A 23,895-nucleotide genomic window follows, 5' to 3' on the forward strand; every position below is an offset into this window, starting at 1 on the left:
GTGTGTGTTTATGTGTGACAAGAGATTGAACTGTACGTGTACATGTTCGTCATTATTGATAATTGTCATAAGGTTTTCGACCTATAACACTTCCAAAACCCTAGTTTTATACTCTGGCCATATATTTTCGTACGTTAGGCCATGAACTATACTTCGTGTACGAGAGGTAGTGATGCTAACTAACTACTTACCTAAATTACAATAAGCAGAGTGAATCAAATTTGTCTTATTTTCATCAATTCTCTACAGATACAATTGAATCGGCACGCTCAATTGGTGATTATTGGATTCGGCTGGAAAGATTATTACCATCATCAATATCATCATTGTCACCGGTGCCATTGTCTACACCAACATTAAATTCTATCCAACCATCATCCAATGAATCATCAACACCCAATAGTTCACTATTAAATGACGAAATATTTATTTATTTCGATCCTGGAATGAGCGATGTATTGGAGAAACGACAACTATGGTTGAATGCAATAGAGTTAGCTCTAAAATTGGAACATTGTAGACGACGTATGGGTTATCATCATCAATCAAATGCACATTTTCACGAGAATTCAGACTCCACTGGAAGTAATAAACTTGATTTATTCAACAAATCTAACGATACAGATTCAGTACGCAGTGCCTTACAACGGGTAGGTTGGTTTTCTTCTTTATATATGTGTAATACTGAAGTCAAATTACGAACTTCAGATTATGTCGATCACGGGATTATTGGTTTGCCATTGTTATTGATCATTCATCATGAGCGTATTACCTGGATATAGACTTCTAGTTACATGTTTTAATGTGATTGAATTGTAGTTAGCAGTGGGATCCTGATAGCATGTTTTAATCTTATCACAAACCCTTACCACTACATTCATACCTATTGAACAAGTAAGTAGTAGCTTAGTGGATAATGCGTTGACGTCTAAGACGATAGTCACTTGGCTGGAGTCGGATTGTAAACATCAATACTGAAGTAGAGGTAAATCAGATTGACAGTGGCAGTGGCTGTATACGAGTGGCCATATGGGAACATTTGAAGGGAGAGATTTGACTCTCCTCATTCTCGACTGTACCATTGCGCTTGGGGGGGGTATACTCAAACTACCAGAATACAGATGTATACGTGCGGTTTTGATGTATTTTGTTCAAAAGTCTAGCTTTGATTCTAAATTTCTTCAATAAACGTATTGTACGTCACTTTTGTTTTTCTTTTACTTGTAAATTCTTTATAAAACAAGTATGCTCAAGAAACAGAATTGTTTGTAATACGTCAACGTCAAAAAGATCGAATCAAATTAATTACACTATTTCCAGAAGTTAGAGTAAGTTTGCTCATATGGTTTTGTTTTGTTTTGTTTGCTCATCAATTAATGTATCATGTAATTCTACTCAATTTTACTGTTGTCGATTAGTAACCAACAGCACTGTACTATAGTTTTTATTGATAACCATATTCTGTCTATCAGTTCGCAGTTGTTACATTGGTTATTTTACTGACTCAATGTCATTCCTCATCTTGTTAAGATATTGGTTAGTTAGTTGTCAAGAGGTTTGAAACATAGGTTTTGTACTAGTTTGTGGCATGTACTACTTATGTCGATAGATATAAGTAGTATGTAGCACCAATTGAAAGTGGAATGCCTGGCAGCAGAAGGTTGAGAAGATCGAATAGAAGAGAACAGAAATAGAGAGTGATTGTTATGGAAATGAAGGAACAATAAAGTCTGAAACAAGTGATGGACGTTTTGCAAATGTAGTACTGAACGTACAGTGTCCATATTTCACCAAATAACTCTGTAATTCTATGGTGATAAACACATTTTATCGTCATCACATATGTTTTCGTTTATTACAGTTGACGGTCTTTGGCAAAGTTTATCGTAAGTTGATATTTCAGGTAGAATTCGGATCAATATCTTACATTGATATTGTCAAAAAGTTAAATAGCTGAACAATTCGTGCCTTGATTGACCACTTAAGCAGTCATTAAATATTAACCGGTATCATCTTATATAGTCTTTATTAGTTATCAGAGTTTATAAATGGAATGACTCAATGATTTGACTGAAGTTTTCAGAGATTTTAAGTATATCTTTTTGTGATGAGTGCCAATTGGTAGGTTACTGAGTCTGGTGGACTTATTAACTCTCATCCAATCACGTACTAAATCGTATCACCGACTAACATTTCGATTGTCTTCCAAATTTTTAATGATAATGGTTGTAAATTCCTTAAAGCTTCTTAGCCCTTCTTAACAAACGTTTTTGTAAACATGTAGGAATGAGCTTAAAATGACTGACTGTTAGTCTAGCAGAAAATAGCTAATTTAAATGAATTCCGAATAAGGTGTTGTGTTCATTTATGTATATACATAAATATTGGTACAAGGAAGCACCAGATACATATGCGCCTCACAAATCTCCTATGGTTTGTGTGAGGGCTGGGATACTGCCTGGGTGCCAAAACTGAAGCAGGTGGTTTTCTTAGGGGACCATACCCGAAGCCTTTGACTTAAAGGTCTAATCCAAATGGCAGTGGAGCATCGTGAGGAGATGCAGTCTCATGGTAGCCGGTGACCAGCGATTGATTCATATGCCATTTATGCCTTCAGGATACTGGAGCCAACCCATGTCTACCGTTGGTTTGGAATCAGGGTTTTCCAACTCCCCTAGGTGGACTTTCCGTGTCCACCAACCCGGTTAAGGCGCCGGACATTCGCTTGTCGTCCTCTCAATATCGTAAACAACACCCCCGTCACGACAAAACAGTGAGTAGGACTTCCCTGGCAGAGGCTATATTCGCGTGGCCATGTGAAAGCATTTGGAGAGGGAGAGCGGACTCTCCCCACTTTTGGCCGTACCAGGACATTTGGGGGTGTTGTGTAGTCGGAATCAGAGTTTGAGTTAGAATGAAGGATTTAACTTTAAGGTTGTTTTGGGTGTTATCTACGTTATCTTCATAGAAAGAGTTCACTATCGAGTACCTTTGACAATTACTATCTTTATTCCGTAATGACGGTACATAATATAAGTCATGTACGTTCTAATTCTGTGCCAAAAACCCAAGATCTATCTTCATTATTCTGATTGGTTTGTTACTATGCTTTACTTTCACCTTGTTTGCAATACTTGAAAGTATAAACACACATAATAAGTCATTATTCTTTTTGAATGATTGAACCAAATTCATTCTTATGTCAAATAGTTTTTGTTTATTAACTATTTAAACAATTTAAACTAAAATTAATGACAATCAATATATTACTACCTTTATCAAATTCATTAAGTGATGCGTTCTAATTGCCAATTCATCTATTTCAATCAAATATGTCCATATTTGACCTTAGGTCCAAGTTTTACTTAGTGATGATGAGTCAGTCAGTCAGTCAGTCAGTCAGTCAGCTACAACGTAGGACCAGGCACAGTTATGCATCGGTCCAAGTTGCCATACCTCATTAGTACAACAAGATGAACACCGAATTCATAGAAGTAGTTAATTTAGTGGTGGTAATATGTAAAAGAAAGGTTGTATATAAGGATATAGTATAGGAAGGAAGACAGACAGATATGAAGCAATTTTAATCTTAAGGTTTAAGGGAAGATAAAGAGTGTGTACACCTACGCCATTGTGATCGATTCTGAGCCATGTCACCCAGAGTCTCCAACCATTGATTACGATAGTCACACGGACCCCAACCAAGTAGTCTGCATCTACCAAGATGGCTCAGACTAGAAGTTAGTGACTTCAAGCTGTGATGACACGTTTTGGTTTGGCCGCCCCTAACTCTCTTCCAACCATCCCCAACACTAGTCAGCAATGCACGCCGTGGTGATCGGTGTTCAGACATACGTAACACGTGGCGCAACCATCTCATTCGATGAAGATTCATGACCTCATCAACTGATTTACTATCATTCCCTAATAACTTGCGTCTAACCTGACTATTACTTACCTGGTGATGCCAGCAGATGCGGGCAATATTTCTAAGGCATCTGTGGTCAAATACTAGTAACTTACGAGTATCTTCTACTCTTAATGGCCAGGTTTCACAGCCATAAAGTAGAACAGAACAAACTGCCGCTCAGTATACTCGTCCGTTAATTGATAGACGGATAGTGATGATGAGTACAAATGGTATAAGTTTTAATGTACATAACATACCAGTGTTTATGGAGAAAGTGAATTTTCATTCATGGTTTTGAAGATTATAAAATGAACACAGATAAGAGGGAGGTAAAGTGAAATATACACAGTATTATCGAAAATATCACCTTATTGTATATGGTCAAACTATGTGAGATGAAGTGTACCTTATTATTGCATATCTTCTGTTTTAAACATATCCTTCCAACAGTAATATAGGTGTATTATCACTGAAGGTACTGATCGCCCTCAGAAGAGATCTTATGGCTGTTTTTCTACGTAAATGTTAAACTGAAAATTTACTGCTTTGATCCTTATTACTCCTCGCTAGATCGATTTAATGTCAAATGATTTCAAGAAAAGCTTTGGATCTAAATGTTAGCCCTCATCCGTAAGGAGTAAAAATAATCTTGTTCAAGTGACGTTGAGTCACTTAAAGTAGTAGCCGTATTGCAATTCGATCAAAGTTAAGTACTAGACAAACATGACATTGAAATTCACTTGCTATTGTTTAATTGAATTCTCCCATTGACGTTTAGGACTGCAATCGATCAGTCTCTTATTAGCATATGTGCTTACTGTACGTATTGCCTCGATTTAGCTTTAATTCACAAGCACTATAAACAAAGATGGATAGTGGCTAGTAGTGGAATCCAGGACGCGCGTTTCTTCCTATTTGTGATTCGTCATCTGGATGTACCAGCATCTCAGAGTTACTTCGGGACTCAAAACGAGTACCGTTCGCTTCAAACCCCACCGCGTTACCAGGACTCAGTAGCTCAGTGGATAACGCGATGGTGTTTGAAGCGAACAGTACTAGGTTCGAGTCCCAGAGTGACCATCAACTCTTTGCTTATAAACATGAGATTGGTTATTACTCGGTGATCAGTTCATATGAACACTTGTCTATATTTGATTTCGCGTTCAATAATAATAATACATATTGAATCGTTGATCTAGTCCGTTAGTTAAACACTTGAGTCATCTCTGGGTAAGATACTTTTGTTTAATTATTTTTCTTTATCTTCTCAAAATTAGATACAACAACATAAAGTTAAAATGTACTCATCATATGAAAATAATAATGTAATAATGAACAATTTGAAAGATTCATTTTCACCATTTCCTGAACGTACAATTGAATTATGTAATCGACGATATTTAGCTACATGTTTATGTTTACATTCAAAAATTCAAGCTAATTTGGAAATTTCAGGGAATTCATCATCTTCTTATTTAGATAATGTAAGTTTTTTTTCCGCCTGTTTCTATCTTGTTATAATTTCTTTTATTACGACCCAGCTTAGTACTCTTGAATACCAGTTCACTCGACAAGTCCCCAAATCAAAACACGATTGGACAAGAACGAAATGTATATTCCAAATAACAAAGGTAAATGAGAGTAGGAAACACAATGAGAAATACGTTAGTATATTTAGGATCTTCTCCAAGTATCGATTAGCGCTGATTGGGTAAGAATTAGCCAATCAGCGTCTACTAACGCAATGGTGTGTGGAACATGCTTCAATCTAATCTATGTCCCACCAACATATCTACATTTTAATATTTTTTATACAAATATATTTACAGTTGAATTCATGAGTCAATTAAAGCTAGACCACCATCGAAAACCTGGAAGCACTGGACAGTCATTTCGTCTGAGTATGGAACTCCTCAACAGTACGCCTCCATGATCCCACCCACGGGATTCGAATCCAGGGCCTATCGATTTCGCGCTCCGTGACCAGTGGAGTTCAACCAGGTCTGTTGAGAGATAGCAACTCACTGAAGACAATGGAGGACAGTGGCACAATTTCGTGGATTGGTTAAAGTTAGATATTTACACTGTTGGATCCCGGCTCAGTGATCTCGAGGTTAAGCATTCACGCGCGAGACCGATAGATCCTAGGTTCGCGTGTGATACGCGGGATCGTGGATGCGCACTGCTGAGGAGTCTCATTATAGGGTGAAACAACTGTCCAGTGCTTTTAGGTTTTCCATGGTGATCTAGCTTTAATTGATTCATGAATTCAACTATAAAATTACTGAAATCTCCACAAAACCCTCTTCTGAAAATGTATTCACATTTCTTTGTTATAAATATGATTTTCATTTCATAATACTTTTGTGCATAGAGAATTTAGTCACTAACATGAATAACTGGTATGATCAACTTTCAACCACTGTGTAAGTAGTTTATTAGAACATCATTCGAAATATGAACCTACACGAAAATGAACCCATTCTCCTTGTTGTTTTTTTTAACCTCAATCATATGCAACATAGGAGCATAGGGTGCCCACCAACATTATCCATCAAACTTTGTCCTCGGAAATCCTTTTCAGTTGTTTCTAGTTTCTATTCATCCTTTTGATTTCTGCTTTCAATTCTCGGCACAGTCAGTCAGTCAGCTACAACGTAGAACCAGGCACAGTTATGCATCAGTCCAAGTTGCCATACCTCGTTAGCACAACAAGATGAACACCGGATTCATAGAAGTAGTTAATTTAGTGTTGGCAGTATATAAAAGAAAGGTTGTATATAAAGATATAGTATAGGAAGGAAGACAGACAGATATGAAGCAATTTTAATCTTAAGGTTTAAGGGAAGATAAAGAGTGTATACACCTGCGTCATTGTGATCGATTCTGAGCCATGTCACCCAGAGTCTCCAACCATTGATTACGATAGTCACGCGGACGCCAACCAAGTAGTCTGCATCTACCAACATGGCTCAGAATAGATGTTAGTGACTTCAAGCTGTGATGACACGTTTTGGTTTGGCCGCCCCTAACTCTTTTCCAACCATCCCCTACACTAGCCAGCATTGTTTGTCGTGGTAATCGGTGTTCAGGCGTACGTGAAACATGGCCTAACCGTTTCAGTCGATGAAGATTCATGACCTCATCTCAGCACAGTATGTTCTTTGGTTTTCGTCTTTTCTCTTTCGCTTCAAGATTCCAAGTTAGCGCTTGATTCGTCACTTTAAATAATCAAATTTATAACTGTGTTGATACAGTTTTTGTAAAAACGAAACAAGCATGTTTCAAATTAATGTAAGGACTGCAAAGCGTCACTTCTTAATCCGAAGTATCACAGTAACTGAATTAATGGAAATTAATAGAATATAGTGTTGAAGTATAATCACCAAATGTTTTACATCCAATTCAAACCATGTACGGAACTGAAAGATTCTTCATTTCAATGTACAAAGCAAGTAAAATCGATGATTGTGAAACTTGATATAATAAATTTTCGAACATCTTTTGCTACAATTCAATGTCTGCCTAACAATCATTCAAACAAATCAAAGAGTAAATTGAGCGATTACTTTCTACGATATTGGATGTTGTTTTCAAGTTAACTTTTATCAAGTCATACATACCGTTGCTGCTACTTTGACGTGGTCCTCGGGCTTGCCTATCGCAATGAACCAATCGAGCTATACTAGCTGGGACAATCGTTCCTCAAGGTCCTACCATGCCAGACAGGTCGGTTGAAGAGCGGTAAGAGCGAATTCGTACTGCTGACTGTACAGAGGTGTGACAGCAGTAAGGTGTTTCCTTCAGACAACCAGCATAACAGCGATGCTGCCTTCCCACAAGGAGGGGTGGGGTTAGAAAAGGTCGACCCTGAAAATGTACGCCATGCCTTATCTCACGGATTTCCGTCTCCGGCGGCAAGGTCTCAACATGTACGGAGCTAACACAAAAAGGGCGTGTGCGATCGACCTCAAGAAGTTGTCCCTTGGGCACTGCGGTTACGCTCTCAGGTCATTAATACCACTTCTAATCCAACTTTCTTTTCATGTACCTCTAGCAGAACCCTTCCACGGTGCAGGCAACTGGGAAGAGATAACTGCTCTCATACCTGTAACAGCACTCAAGATCACTGTATTCATAATCACTGACTGACAATTCATTTGTGTACTCATGATTCTGATCACTGGCATACATTCTATTGACCAGTATATTCTACTTGAATCGACGCTATGTAGTGCAACTTATATTTGTTATACTGTACGTAATTGCAATTCCTGTCACGTTTCTTTGTGTGTATAGCAGGAGGTGAATCAGTCTATTCGGTGTAGAACAACTAAAATAACTTACAAACAAGTAGTCTATTGTAAATCTGATCTCCAGTTTGACCATAAAACCACTTATTAGAATTTAGTGATATAAGGTATCTGCAATAGAATAGAACATGCTACATTCGAACGAAACGGATTTGTTGTTTCATTTATCTGTTTGTTCTAATGTAGGGAGATGTGTTTGTAAACTTACAATATCTTTGTGTCGATACTTTTAGCCAGAACCATATTTTGTTACTATTTTCCTTGTGGATATCAATGATGGACGTCGCGTTAGTGAAGATTTCTACTGGAATCCTAATTCATCAATTATCGATTCTATGTTGCCAACAGATCAATTCAAAAATTTACCATGGTTTTCATCTAACAATCAATATTCTGAAACAATCAATGATAATCATAATTCAATATCTAATCAACCAAATATTATTTCATCACCTAATCGAACAACACGTAGACATGCTCCACCACCGCCATATCATAATCTTATCTCTCCATATGGAACACGAAGTTCTATTTCATCGGATTGTTTGTATAAATGTCGTACAGTGAGTTGTTATGTTCTATTCTTTTTTTATTTTTGCCTAATTGTTTTACTTAGCATTGACATTGGAAATATTAGTTAGGTCCTGGGTTCGAATCTCACAAGTGCGGGATCTTGGATGCGCACTGCTGAGGAGTCCCATAATAGGACGAAATGACCGTCCAGTGCTTCCAGGTTTCCCATGGTGGTCTAACTTCAATTGACTCATAGTTTCAACTATGAAAATACTGAAATATCCACAAAACCCCTTCTAAGTGTATACTTTGTTTAACTTATAAACTTTCTCATAGATACTACGTGGTTTCAATGATCAGTTATATTTACTCTAAAAGTTTGATCGATTGAAGTTGTTAGTTTAATTGTACTTTTTCAATTGTACAATTTTGAATCAGCCTGATTTTAGTGTTCAATCAGGGCTTCTTTTTAAACTAAGAAGTTTCCTTCAAATCTCTTAACTTAAAAACTTTAGGTTTTTTCTGTATGTATGTATCAAGTACATATTTATATTGCTCATCTTTGAGTTGCACTGTTTTATGTGTGTAGAAAAGGGAGTAGTAATATTAGTTATCTCAAAATAAAGTAGGTAGTTTTGGGTTGTAATGTGCGTCTTAATGGTCTGAAAGCCGTCGGTAGCCCTGGTAACCATGAAGTTACGTAGACAATATAAGGTTATACGGCTGGTGTAGATATATTAACAGGATTGTGGATTTTATTTTTTTGATTAGAAGGTACTTTTAAAATTATCAATTTATGTTTTTATTTATTTATTTAAACACATAAATAGTGATACAAAGAGGCACTAGATATATATGCGCCACACAAATCTCATTTGATTTGTGTGAGGGCTGTGATACTGCCCAGGTGCCTAAACTGAAGTAGGTGGTTTTCTTAGGGGGCCACACCCACAGCCTTTGACCTAAAGATCTGATCCACAAGGCGATGGAGCATCGTAAAGAGATGCAGTCCCATGTTAGCCAGTGACCAACGATTGATTCATACGCCATTTGTCCCCTTAGGATACTGGAGTCAGTCCATATGCACCATTGGTTTGAAATCAGAGTTTTCCAACTCCCCTAGGTGGACTCGCAGTGTCCACCAACCAGGTTAAAGCGCCGGACATTCGCTTTTCGTCCTCTCAATTTTGTAAACAACAGTAATGTCACGAGAAGTCAGTGAGTAGGACTTCCCTGGCAGAGGCTATATTACGCATGGGCATGTGAGAGCATTTGGAGAGGGAGAGCGGATTCTCCCCACTCTAGGCTATACCAGGGCATTTGGGGGCATTACATTAGATTATTTGTTTTTAATTCTATGGTAATGAATGAACTAATATCATTGATATAAATCTATAAAGAATATTATCATTCATTGTATATAAATGATTCATATACAACCATAAATGGTATACGTCATCTGTACATATTTGACATTTTCTCATCATAACAATCATAATTGTAATCTTTAACCTAATCATTCCATATCAGGTATACACATATTCAGCAGTTTTAGTCGTTTATTCATCGACAGTATTCATTTGTTTCATTTGGCGAGATTATAATTTATGGACGACCTTTGAACGAATCTTAATTGACCTTGAGAAATGTTAGCCAATCAGTAAACAGTTAGCATAGAGTGAAAATATATCATACAAAACCAAATAATTAAAGTCGATACATTCCTTTTATATAGTCCAAAAACTTGTTAAGGTTAGGAAGAGGTTCAAAGGTTCAAAAATGGTAATGCATAAGGTAGAGGAACTCATCCATATGGCTCCATAATATTCGGTCTCTGGAGTCATGTTAAGGTCGCGAAAACTCCCTCAGTCTCAACCACATAGCTTCAATATTGTTTGTATGTACTCCGGTTGTGTAAGTTTGTCATTTTTATTGCGGATATGTCCCTACAATACTCATAGCATTAAACAGCCGAAGCTTCTGTAACATCTGCGATCATTCCAATCAATGTTACTGATGCTTTTATTATACAGTTTGCGGCAATTATTATAATATGCTTTAGTCTCAATCTGGATCGAGTAAAAAGGTTCCTATTCTAGCAAACGTCTTCCTTCGACATATATTACATCGAAGGACAACATCACGGTAGTCTGCGCATGGTCTACAAGTCATTTAATACCCGCATTTACAAATAAAAAAACTTCTGAAATTCTCTGTGAATCGTCCGTACATGAGCATCAGTTACTGAAATCGGCGCCGTGACCTTGAAATCCCTCAAACGCTTCTGATTGGCTCGTCCATAAATTATAGTCTCGCCTTTAATTCTCACAATATGTACAATGAATAAAATCAATATGATAACTTGTCTGTTCATCAAAATACAGTTCCATTTATTTAACATTGATAAATTTACTAAATTCAATATATTACTTAAAGGGTAATAAGTTAGTTTGTTGATATGACGGGATGAAAAGGCATGGCAACGAATGTAATTAAATATCATTCATGGTGTTTAACAGTATGGATATAAATTTTAATGTTGGTATGCATGAATGTAAGAAATTAGGCCAGTTTAAATTTACAATTCGAATATATATTTTTTTTATCAGAAGGGCATTTTGTGGAGAGTCAATTAAAGCTAGATCACCATGGAAAACCCGGAAGCATTGGACAGCCGTTTCGTCCTATTATGAGACTTCTCAACAGTGCGCATACGAAACTGATTGGTCCTGGGTTCGAGTGTGGGTGCGCACTGCTGAAGAGTCCCATAATAAAACGAAACAGCTATGCAGTGCTTCCAGATTTATCATGGTGGTCTAGCTTTAATTGATTAATGAATTCAATTATTAAATTGTTTATTGCATATTTAGATCCTCTGACGGTACTTAGCCTGTCGTATGCCCTGGTGTTCTCGTGACTTTCGGGTTTTTGATCTGCCAAGGGCGATGGGATAGTGCATGACAGTATTGTTGTGTGCTACGTTCAAAGAGAATTGTTTGCTATATGCATACAAGTCCGCCCCGTTATTCTTCCTATTTCTGCCCCCAAATGCCCTGGTACAGCCAAGAGTGGGGAGAGTCAGCTCTCCCTCTCCAAATGCTCTCACATAGCCACGCGTATATAGCCTCTGCCAGGGAATTCCTACTCACTGTCTTCTTATGACGGTGTTGTTTACGAAATTAAGAGGAGGAAAAACGAATATCTGGCGCTTTAACCAGGCCGGTGGACACTGTGAGTCCACCTAGGGGAATTGGAAAACTCTGATTCTAAACCAATGGTGCACATGGGCACCAGTATTCTGAGGGGAAAATGGTGAATGAATCAATCGTTGGTGATCGGCTACCATGGGACTACATCTCCTCACGATGCTCCATTGGCTTGTGTGTCAGATCCCTAGGTCAAAAGCTCCGAGTGTGGCCTCCTGAGAAAACCACCTGCTTCAGTTTGGGCAGCTGGGCAGTATCACAGCCCTCACACAAATGAAATAAGATTTGTGTAGCGCATATATATCTGGTGCCTCTTTGTACCAATATTTATATGTTTAAAATAAATAAATAAAGTGACGGTTTAATTAATAATATTTAAATAGAATTTTAAAAATCGACGGTTGATCAAGTGTATTTGATTTTATTGATCAATAGTCTGGGCATGAACTTAAAATAGTTGCTTGGCTATTACCAATTTATGTCATCTTTGGCTGTGGCCAGATATCCGTCTTCCTCCACAAGATACAACACTCTCAAAGGGCAAATATATCAAGAAGTAGACAATTTTAATTTGCTCTATACTTGCGGATTATTGTCTGTAAAAGTAGAAAACATGCGTAGATTTTAAGTTTTGGAAGATGGCTGTTTGAAGAGGTCCTGATGCGGATACTTCAAACTCGGTTGACGTTGTTCAAAATATATGACTTCTGTTGCAAACGATATATTTTTTTGACTATAGTATGACGTGACTGGTGGAGAAATCACTTCTAAGTTTTGATGTGTGGTTTGTGAAGGTAGAAAATAAATGTCTTTCACAAGTGTTTAACTGTAAGTATTTTCAAAACTGTTACGTCTGGCCTATTGTGAACGCTATATTTGCTTCCCTAAGCTAGTTCCGTACCCCCGAGCTAGAACTATTCAGCGACTTGAAGACCAGAGAAAAGACACGAGTATGAGAGAAGCACTTTACTACAGGGTTCCTTTATGTACAGAAAATACAGGGATTTTATAGTAATTAAGAGACCTTGAGTTTCCATAGTAGCAGTGTGTTAAACAGTCAATCAGGATCTCGTTATTTTAGTAGCATACCTTCTAATTAATCGCTGATTGGTTGGGGCTCTTTATGAGCCTCTGGAGGCTCTGATAGAGTTTACTGTAAGCCGACTTAACAAAAACATTCCTTGTTTATGATCGAAACATAAAATAAACATTACTGATATCAGTCGTCGTGTACTAGGTAGAGATAGTACAAATGGAATAGTCTTGGAGCTTTCATTGACTTAGATGGTCAAAGAAATATGCTACGTATACTCTAAGGTGCTAGTCACCTCACACATACAATCTTGGCAACATTTTAGCTTGTTAGTTTCTTATCTATTACTTTTAACTACTGTAAGGATGGCTCGTTGGCAAACTCTAGGAAGCCTCAAGAAGCCCAGAAAAAAACCGAAGACATTCCATCCAATCACCACTAGGGGAACATTCTAGAATGTCGACGTGTAGCTTCCCTACTGGATGAATAAGAATGACCCCCTATGTGCCTATTGGCTGTCCGAAATGATGATTTACTTTCAGACAAAAAAAACTATAAATACATGAGATTTCTGTACTATATCGGACACTGTTTGGGGAATAAAATTCCTACTTACTAGTCTTCTGTCTTCTCTTTTGTGACGTTGCGGGTTCGATCGTTCAAGTAGTATAGTAGTATGCGGCATAGCAAGAATCAAAGCTCTAGATATAACAACTACCCTATAAGTTTCATACTCATTATATTGTTCTTTAACTATACTTATCCAAACTCTCTGTATTTCAATCTAACCTTCATTTATTTTCATTGAATTTCTTATCTAGGCATTATTTTCTATTCCATCATGTTATCATGTCAATAATTTGTATCTAGTTGTACGAGTGGATAAAGTACTTAGTGGACCAATTAATACAGTAATTGACAAATACTTGAAAAATACTAATACTACTACTACTAATAATAATGATAATATTAAAACTGGTTCAAGTATACAAAAATCAATGGTGAATTATTGTCGTAATATTGGTCGTTATCGTATGCCATTTGCATGGGGTACAAGGTTAGCTATATGAAATATTTATTATTTTTTTGAATGAAACTATTGTTTATACCCCGATCGTTGCTGCTATCTTGATATGGTGCTCGGACTTGCCTATCGCAATGAACCAGTCGAACTATACTGGCTGAAACAGTCGTTGCTCAAGGTCTTACTGTGTTGGACAAGTCAATTGAAGAACAGTGAGATTAAAAGCAGCAAACCCAAGGTCGAAACGCGAAGTCGTACTGCTGATTGTACAGATGTGTGACGGCAGTAAGGTGTTTTTTTTCAGACAACCAACATAACATCGATGCTGCCTTCCCACAGGAAGGGGTGGGGTTAGAAAAGGTCGACCCTGAAAATGCACATCTCGCCTTATCCCACGGATTTCCGTCTCTGGCGGTAAGATCCCAACAAGTACGGAGCTAGCACGAAAACTACCCACAGAAAGGTCATGTGTGACTGACGTCTACAAGTTGTCCTTCGGGCACTGTGGTCACTCTCGCAGGTTACTTAGATCACTTCTAACCCAATTTCTTTTTCTGGCACCTCCAGAAGAACCTTTCCACAATGTGGGCAACTGAGAAGTGGAAACTGCTCTCATACCTCTAACAGCATTCAAGAATGTATATGCTGTCGTATAAATAATAATTTAAGAGCAATAATTGTTCAATCATAAACGTTTCAGTGTTAAAGTTAATTATCATGAAATGAAACAAATACGTGTAGATCGACTATCTGGTTAATGCTATTCATTGATAAGTATACTCACTATAGTCTTTCAACATTTTATAGTTAAGAGTATGTGCTAATGATAAACAATCTTAATATTAAACTGATCACTAGATAGATCATGCCAATGTCTTGTTTTTTCTAATCTGAACTACTGTTATTAATTTTTTGGATAAAGTCCATTGAACTTTAGTCAGTAGTTTAATTAATTCAACAGTGTATTCACTATTTTAATTTTAAATGGTTGGTGAAATCATCAGTAAGTTCTCAATGTAGGTTTCATTCTAATTGTAACTCATCAGAATTGTGTACTTGTTGTCCGAAAGGAACTAATCCTTTCGTGATATTAGAACACTGTTCACTCAGTAACACAACCATAGACTTAACCAATGACCTAATCAATCCGTGAATCATCTGGTACATGACTGAGTTATCTATATTGATTGAAAACCAATACTTAATAATCTTATTGTAAGATGAGTGTTTTTATAAACTAAATTTCAATTTCTTTGATAGCTAACTTATTATCTTTGAAAAATAAACAAACATTAGTTAAAAGCATGAGTCAATTGAAGCTAGACCACCAGGGAAAACCTGGAAGCACTGGACGGCCGTTTCGTCCTATTGTGGGATTCCTCAGCTAGCGAACGAGATTTGAACCCAAGACCTACCAGTCTCGCGCCAGAGCACTTAACCGATAGACCACTGAGCCGGCATCCGATAGTGTTTATGTCTAACTCCAACCAGTCGGTTAAGTGCTCTGGTGCGAGACTGGTAGGTCATGGGTTCGAATCTTGCGAGTCGATGTCGTAGATGCGCACTGCTGAGGAGTCCCATAATAGGACGAAACGACCATCCAGTGCTTCCAGGCTTTCCCTGGTGGTCTAGCCTCAGTTGACTCACGCTTCGAATTATGAAAACACTAAATCTCCATAAAACCCTTTCTGATAATATAAACAAACATTAAACCCTTCAATTTCTTTTTCATAGACCTTTAAATAGTACAAATCGTTTTATTCATCTATTCAAAATGGATTGTAATAAAATATCTGAACAAGGATTAATTCAATCAGTACAAATGTTATCACATTTATTCATTGATTATAATAATAATCTATTACCTACATATCATGATCGATATACAGATATAACAAGTACTACTAATACTACTAATAATAATGATAATAGTAGTATAAATGACAGTAATCATTATTATATTCCAGAATCTATCAATCAAATATTAAAAATAGATTCAAATAAATCAAAATCATCGAAATTTATGAGTAATAATAGTAATACTAATAACAGTTCTATACTAAAAGATGTTACAACTTATTTAACCGAGCAAGATCGACTTTTTGTTGAAGCGATTGAACGTTCTCTTAAAACTCAAATGTTACCTTTTCGATTTGAATTAGTTATTAGTGAACTGATTGATCATGATATTGATCCTAATGCAAAAATTTTATCACGTAAGTGTTAAGTCTCTTTTTTTACACTTATTTGTTCTTCCATTTGTTTTAGTAGTATATTAATCTGGAAAGTTATACATCTACATTTTTATTAATTAATATCAGAATAATCTTGTTATAACGTGTGGCCGCCCCCAAATGCCCTGGTACGGCCGAGTGTGGGGAGGGTCTGCTCTCTCTCTCGAAATGCTCTCACACGGCCACGCGTATACAGCGTCTGCCAGGGAAGTCCTACTCACTGTCTTCTCGTGGAGAGGGTGTTGTTTACAAAAAAATGAGAGGACGGAAAGCGAATGTCCGACGCTTTAACTGCGTTGGTGAACATGGAAAGTTCACCTAGGGGAGTTGGAAAACTGTGATTCCAAACCAATGGTGCACATGGTCTGGCTCCAGTATCTTAAGGGAACAAATGGCGTATGAACCAGTCGTCGGTCACCGGCTGCCATGCGACTGCATCTCCTCACGATGCTCCACTGCCTTGTGGATCAGATCTTTATGTCAAAGGCCCCGCGTATGGCTCCTTAAGGAAACCACCTGCTTCTGTCTGGGCAGCCGGGTAGTATCATAACCCTCATACAATTAAATGTAATGACAATTTTTTGTATGGCGCATATGTATCTGGTACCCCCTTGTACCAATATTTATGTGTTCAAATAATGATAATAAATAACGTGTGGCCAAGTAGTTGTCCTGTTAGCGTATGACGTGATAAGACCGCCAATTAGAGAGCAGCGTATTATCGATCGGACCAATGATACACGGAAACCGTACGATCAGTCTAGAGTACTTGTCGGTCCTGCTATCTGCCTAGCCCAGTCAAAGAAGTCCAGAACACTAATAATAGCCTCTGTGGTACGAATCATTATATTTCAAAGATACTGAGTTTATATACCAAACAGACAGACCGCATCTTACCAATAAAATAGAAAATAACATTTGTACAAGAGTTAGCCAAATGTGTCTGTGAATGTGTGAGGCAGTAATTAATAGACTGGGGGGTAACTGAAGAACGGCAAATCATATAATAACAGTCTATGAGTCAAAATAAAGCTTATAACAAGAGGGATACGAATATGAATAATTTAGTTAACAATTATACAATACAAATATATTGCATAAGGTATTGGTTCATAAATAGATCCCAAAGTTACCATTCATTCTCCTTATCGGGGTATAACAATTTACATTAGAATATGATAGAGATCAAAATATCCACATTTGTAGATTTGGTAATGTCATCATTTTTTTTAGAAAATGTTAATTTAGCCTACTTATTTAATTGTTCAATGATATTACATCACTATAGAAAAGACTCCATGTAAGATGAATTTACTATTCTGAAATAAAAGGTTGCAAGATTGACTTTAATTAACAATACAACTGTGTACATCATGTTCACCTGATAAACTAATGTCTCTTTCATTGTTTATCTCGTTAATATCAACAGTTTTGAAGCATTTACTACTTCCATTTTTGAAACGTGAAAACATCGAAGTACGTATTAACTACTGAGATGTTACGTAATAGCGTTGACCGCCGAAAATATTGCTAAGAAGTTTTGAAAACTATAGAGTCTGTACCTTAGTTGACTGATTTTCTTCAATTGGGATTTACCTATGTTCTTTTGAATTTAGGATAAAATTTTCATGAAGTGAAGCAACTATAGAACGACTTTCAGCTTTGTATACAGCTTAATGAGTTAAGCCTAATGCTTAAGGCGCTATGGTCTGACTAATAGAAGTGAAATAATTCGGATTTAATTAGTCCTGGTAAATTCAGTAGTTGAATATTAACTTCTGAATCCATTAAGCCATAACTCCAAACTATGGTCATTTCAGTCGTTATCGTATGTGCTGAACAAATGCATCTTCAGAACTCTGGTTTTTGCCTCCTTAATTAACCTTGTTAGTTATTATGTATCTGTGTAGTAGTAATGTAATGCGTAAAGCGTTCGTCTTTCAAACATGGGACTACAAGTTAGAATCCTATGTTCTGTATCTATTTGGTTTGAACAATCAATTATCAATGTTAATTACTCCTACACAAAAGATATGGATAAAAACCTATTGAATAAGTCTGTATTTGATCAGTGGATTAATAGCTAACTAGTAAGTCTCTGGTTTACACTTTACTCTTCGGTTCAAGCGAATTCACGTTTACTCATTTGCTTAATTTGTTCTTACTATTGTTAATCCTCAGGAGTCATTACTTCAAATCTGGAAACATACACACCAATCGTAGATGTGACAGCTAATAATTCTCACAATTTCTATATACCATCAACACATCCACTGCTTATGTCAGATGAAATTATACGTGAAGTTGAAAATCTATTTGATTTCTATTCAACTATATCAGGAATATCTTATAATGATGATAATGGAATGAATAATCCAGGTATGTCTTTATTTTGATATATAAAATTAGTTGAATGAAGCGATAAAAAAAAGGTAAATCCACACTACTTGTCCGTCTAAACTTAGAATGTTTCTTGAAGCTTCGACTGAAATGCGTCCTTGAAAATTGAAGTCACGAATTGTACAATTTTCCAAACGTTGGATTCAACTTTACGCACTTTAAAAGTTTAAAATTTTAAAGGTGGCAATCTACAAAATCCTTTTTCTGGAAGGACTTCAATAGATTGTTTTAGAAAGATTTAATTTTTCAACATATTTTTCATCTTTAACGTAGATTCATCGATTTGATCCAGTCTCGTCCCCATCAGTGGGGTGGGGGTGGAACATACCTAACATTTCAAAGTTTTTGGGTTGAAATTTTACTGATCTAAAAGTCAAGCGCTCGCTTGGATTCACCCTTGGTCATGGGTGTACAATGCTTAGGAATGTCAAATTAAAACGAAACGATTGTTCAGTGCTTCCTTGGTTTCATCAGTTCTCTAAGTTAGGTCAATTCTTGGTGTACAGTGAAATTTTGAAGAGCATATTTTTTTAAATTTCCCATTGTAAGAAGCAGTTGGTATTGACAAACTGACTCGTTTACAGAGGCAAACATCTCATAGATATTTTTATGCTTGATGTTATGATTAAATGATTCATACATTCCAGTTTTAACCTCTGAGCCTCTAACGTTTTGTCATTCATCTTCAGCTTTTCATAAACATGTTTGGATCTACTAAGTTGCGCGAATTTTCGCACATTATAAATTAGACCAGTTTTTTAAAAACTATGGTTAGTAATTCTGATGTTAAATTGAAGTGGTTATGCGGCAGTTAGTGTGCTTTGTGACATCAAGATATTCTTGAAGTTCTTGTGAAAAATCGTGACTGATGAGGTTTAGACATGTCGATAATGAAGCAGCTGTTACTGTTGACATTGGATGTACATCACTTTGCATAAATTCATTGAATTTAGAGGTGTGTCATTGAACTTCGACCTGGGATTTCTGATGGTCAAGCTCTCACCGCAAGATCTGAATGTTTAATCCCTGGTAAGGTCGGGAGTGTTCGCTTCCAAGGAGTCATACACTAATACGAAGCTGCTTTCCAGAATTCTGTGACTCCAGAGGGTTCCGTCAACCAAGATTGATTTGTAATAAATGCAGTCTACAAATGTGTTGTGTATTTTTTTCTTTTTAATTTTCTGTTTTTAGATGATTCTAATACTCCTTCTCGTACTGGAAGTCTTCAAAGAGGTAGTTATCGAATGAATTCACTTAGTAACAAAAATAATAATAATAGAGATTCTATTCTATCAAATGGTAGTGTAAGTAGTGCAACTAGTTCACTTATTGCTACAAATGATTTACCAAAATTATTCAATAATACATTACAAAATCGATCGAATTCACTTGATCAATCCGTTATTCAACTTGAACATGGAACAAGTGTACAATGTTCAACAATAAAATTATTACCATTCACTTCATTTTTCAATACATTATATGTATCCCCAAAGTCGTTGAATATGTCAGGGAAACACAATTTTCCAAGGGTAAATCTAATCATCTATTTATTCTTATATGTATAAGTGTATTTAGTTCAAAGCGATTATTTTAAAGTACAGAAGAATTAATCTGAAATAATTACTAAAATAAATCCGTTGCGGTATTTCTAATTATTCAGCTATTGTGACTGATTTCCCCCCCCCCCAATGCCCCGGTACGGTCGAGGGTTGGAATAGTCAGCTCTCCTTCTCTCTAAAAGTTTTCACATGGCCACACGTATACAGCCACTATCAGGGAAGAACTACTCATTGTTTTCTCGCGGTGGGGATGTTGTTTACGAAATTGAGAGGATGAAAAGCGAATGTCCGGAGCTTAAACCGCGTTGGTAGATATGGAGGATCCACTTGGGTGAGTTGGAAAACCCTGATTCCAAACTAATGGTGTACATGGTCTCCAGGATCCTGAGAGAACGAATGGCGTATGAACCTATTGTTGATCACCGCCTACCATGGGACTTCATCTCCTGACATTTCTCCACGGCCTTGTGGATTAGACCTTTAGTTCTAAGGTTAGGGGAGTAGTGACTACCTAAGAAAACCACCTGTTTCGGTTTGGTTGTCTGAGCTGTATCACAGTCCTCACATCAATCGAATGATTTATGTTGCGCATATCTGTCCGGTACTTCCTTGCCACAATGTTTCTGTGTTTAAAGAAAACAAATAGAAATAAACATGACTGAAACCACGAAGTGAGAAAGTATGAGAACTTTTTAACGTAAAACATAGTACAAACGTGTATTGATTTGTGTTGCTAAATTTCATATCAGCACATTTTAAGGGTACCAGTATATGTGAAGAAAGTGCTAAAGAAAGGTCATAATAATATTAGTGACAATAGTTTAAAAAATTAGTCAAACAAAACTATTGGAGTGTCATACTGATCACCTCAGCTGTTGTGTATTCAAAACCTCTTCAGCTAATATACCGTTTCTACGAAGTTTTTCGTATACTATCATCAACGTTACTCGCTAGATAGCTCTGCGATATACCAACACGGTTTCGAAAATATTCCTGTGATCAAATTCTACTAACGTACATTTATTTTCTATCTTTAAAGATGAAGCTTTTATTGTCCTTATATTCACTATCTATCAGTTTACTTGCCCATTTCCCAGATAGATGATGTTGTTGTGTTCAGCTATTAAATTCACTCCACTCAGAATTGTTTTATTTGGTTATTCAAATAAATAAGCATTAGTATCATTAGCATCAAAAAATATATGCGCTTCACAAAGTGGTTAGCATTGAGTTTCTCTGTAGTATGAGATACTGTCCGGGTACAAAAACCGAAACAAGTGGGTTTTTTGGGGGAGGGGTCACTCCTCGAGTTTTCCACCTGAATGTCTAGTCCACAAGGCAGTGGAGCAATGTTAGGAGATGCAGTCCCGTGATAACTAGTAACCAAGAATATGTTTCATGTGTGTACATATCTTAATTGTTAAGTCACTTGAGTGATAGATCATTGGTTCGGAGGGTGTTCAGCTGATAATTTTCAACCACTGCGTTGAAGGTTTAAACATTGGTTTTCAACTGGTAGACCTCATGTTCGAACCCCTTACTAATTAATTTGGTACATTGGCAACTGGATGATACAACCAATCTTCATGTATAGGTCATTGTTCAAAGTCGAGTGGATATATTTACCTATGCTTGGTAAATAGGTTACATAATCGTTGACTTCTTGAAAACGGTTGGGTCTGTGGTATATTCTAGTCATAAATGATTGAGTTTCTTCTAATACAAACAAACAATGATTAATTAACAAGAAACGAGACAACCTCAAGTCTCCTTAGTATTGTCATATTAGGTTATTCTTTATGTTTTCGATTGCACTTACTGTGTGAACTTTAAACTCATTACTACCTTGAAGCAATTACTGAGCATTCAATCTCTGACTAGTCATTTGGTAATTACGTTTTCGTATGATTTTATTACTTCTCCTTGTTGCCATGATTGATTCAATGTTAGACCACCATTGTAAACCTGGAAGAACTGAACGGCTAACTAGTGGACTTGCTTCAAGATGGATTACTTGGAGTTCTACTGAGAATCTGTGACCAGTGGAGTTCAACCTGGTTTGATGTGAGATAGTAACTCACTGAAAACAATAGTGAACGGTCGCGCAATATCGTAGATTATCTGAAGTTGGATATCCACATCATTGGATGCCGGCTCAGTCGTCTAGAAGTTAAGCGTTTGTGCGCGAGACAGACAGGTCCTGGGTTCGAGTGTGATATGCGGGATCGTGGATGCGCACTGCTGAAGAGTTCCGTACTAGGACGAAATAGCCTTCTTGTGCTTCCAGGTTTTCAATGGTGGTCTAACATTGATCCATTGATAATACCAACCTAAATTCAACAATCTTCATAACACTATACTAATACTTCTTTTTGTATGATCCATCATGTTTTCTCACTTCAAACATCATTAGCTTATTTTTTTTCAGTCCATTTCATTCATTTCAGTTCAAAGATTCTAATTAATTTATTACTTTTTTACAGACCTCTCTATTGATCATCAGTAATTTTTTACTATAATACATCTTTCCTATCATCCTCATCCTCACTATCATATCAAATAGCTTCAGTACAATATATATATTGTATGCCCTGCTTTTCTTCACATTTATTGATTCTTCCCTATTGATCCCGTTGTAAATGTCAATTCAACGTCAATCAGTTTTTCTGTGTTTCTTTTCTTTATGGATAACAAATCATCAATGAAAATATCTTTTTGTTTGATTTTGTTGTTACAAAAGTAATTCATTCATTATTCACTGATATGTTTCTTGCCTTAGATTTAAGTCGTATAGCTTTTGTGAACGTTTAAAGAAAATTACCTGAGTTGGTCAGTCTCGTGTGCAGTTATGGGTATGAAGGCTAATATCACTTCTCGGCTGCCCACACCGTGGAAGGGTATTTCTTGAGGGACCTGAAAAGGAAGTTGGATTAGTGTTGGTCTTAACGACCTGTGACCGTGACCGCAGTGCCCAAGGGACAACTACTTGAGGCCGGTCATTCACGGCCTTTTTGTGGGGGGGGTTTTGACGTGTTAGCTTCGTTCTTCAAAGGACCTTACCGCCGGAGACGGAAATCCGTGGGATAAGGCGAGATGTACATTTTTAGGGTCGAGCTTTTGTAACCCCACCCCTGCTTGTGGGAAGGCAGCATCGCTGTTATGCTGGTTGTCTGAAGGAAACACCTTACTGCTGTCACACCTCTGTACAGTAGGCAGTACGACTTCGCATTCTGACCTTGGGTTTGCTGCTTTTAGTCTTACCGCTTTTCAACCGACCAGTCCCATGGTAGCCGGTGACCAATTGATTCATACGCCATTTGTTCCTTCAGGATACTGGAGCCCATGTTCACCATTGGTTTGGAATCAGGGTTTTCCAACTCCCCTAGGCGGACTTGCCGTGTCCTCCAACCCGGTTAAAGCGCCGGACATTCGCTTTTAGTCCACTCACTTTCGTAAACAACACCCCCGCCATAAGAAAGGCAGTGAGTAGGACTTTCCTGGCAGGGTCTGTATACGCGTGGCCATATGAGAGCATTTGGAGAGGGAGAGCGGACTCTCCCCACTCTCGGCCGTACCAGGGCATTTGGGGGTTTGGTAATTAAAAAAATGTACATATCATTTAGGTTGTATCATAAGTATCCACATTGTTATTCTCTGTTTTTTTATCACTGATCTTTTTCGTTTTATTTTCATTTTCCTT

General features: G+C 37.1%; 1 protein-coding gene across 1 annotated transcript in view; it reads left to right on the forward strand.

Moving 5' to 3' along the window:
* Smp_176770 (dock-9, putative) overlaps nucleotides 1-23,895 on the forward strand; it is a gene marked incomplete at its 5' end in the record, with an annotated part of 121,428 nt that overhangs the window by 1,364 nt on the left and 96,169 nt on the right. The window contains 8 exons of the mRNA XM_018791786.1: nucleotides 250-650; nucleotides 1,245-1,328; nucleotides 5,188-5,394; nucleotides 8,457-8,786; nucleotides 13,797-14,032; nucleotides 15,734-16,215; nucleotides 18,415-18,612; nucleotides 19,825-20,165. Of these exons, the coding sequence (XP_018645106.1) occupies nucleotides 250-650; nucleotides 1,245-1,328; nucleotides 5,188-5,394; nucleotides 8,457-8,786; nucleotides 13,797-14,032; nucleotides 15,734-16,215; nucleotides 18,415-18,612; nucleotides 19,825-20,165 (2,279 nt within the window). The remainder of the gene's footprint in view (nucleotides 1-249; nucleotides 651-1,244; nucleotides 1,329-5,187; nucleotides 5,395-8,456; nucleotides 8,787-13,796; nucleotides 14,033-15,733; nucleotides 16,216-18,414; nucleotides 18,613-19,824; nucleotides 20,166-23,895) is intronic.

Source organism: Schistosoma mansoni (assembly GCF_000237925.1).
Source record: "Schistosoma mansoni, WGS project CABG00000000 data, chromosome 1 unplaced supercontig 0076, strain Puerto Rico, whole genome shotgun sequence".
In the NCBI taxonomy this organism is placed as follows: Eukaryota; Metazoa; Platyhelminthes; class Trematoda; order Strigeidida; family Schistosomatidae; genus Schistosoma; species Schistosoma mansoni.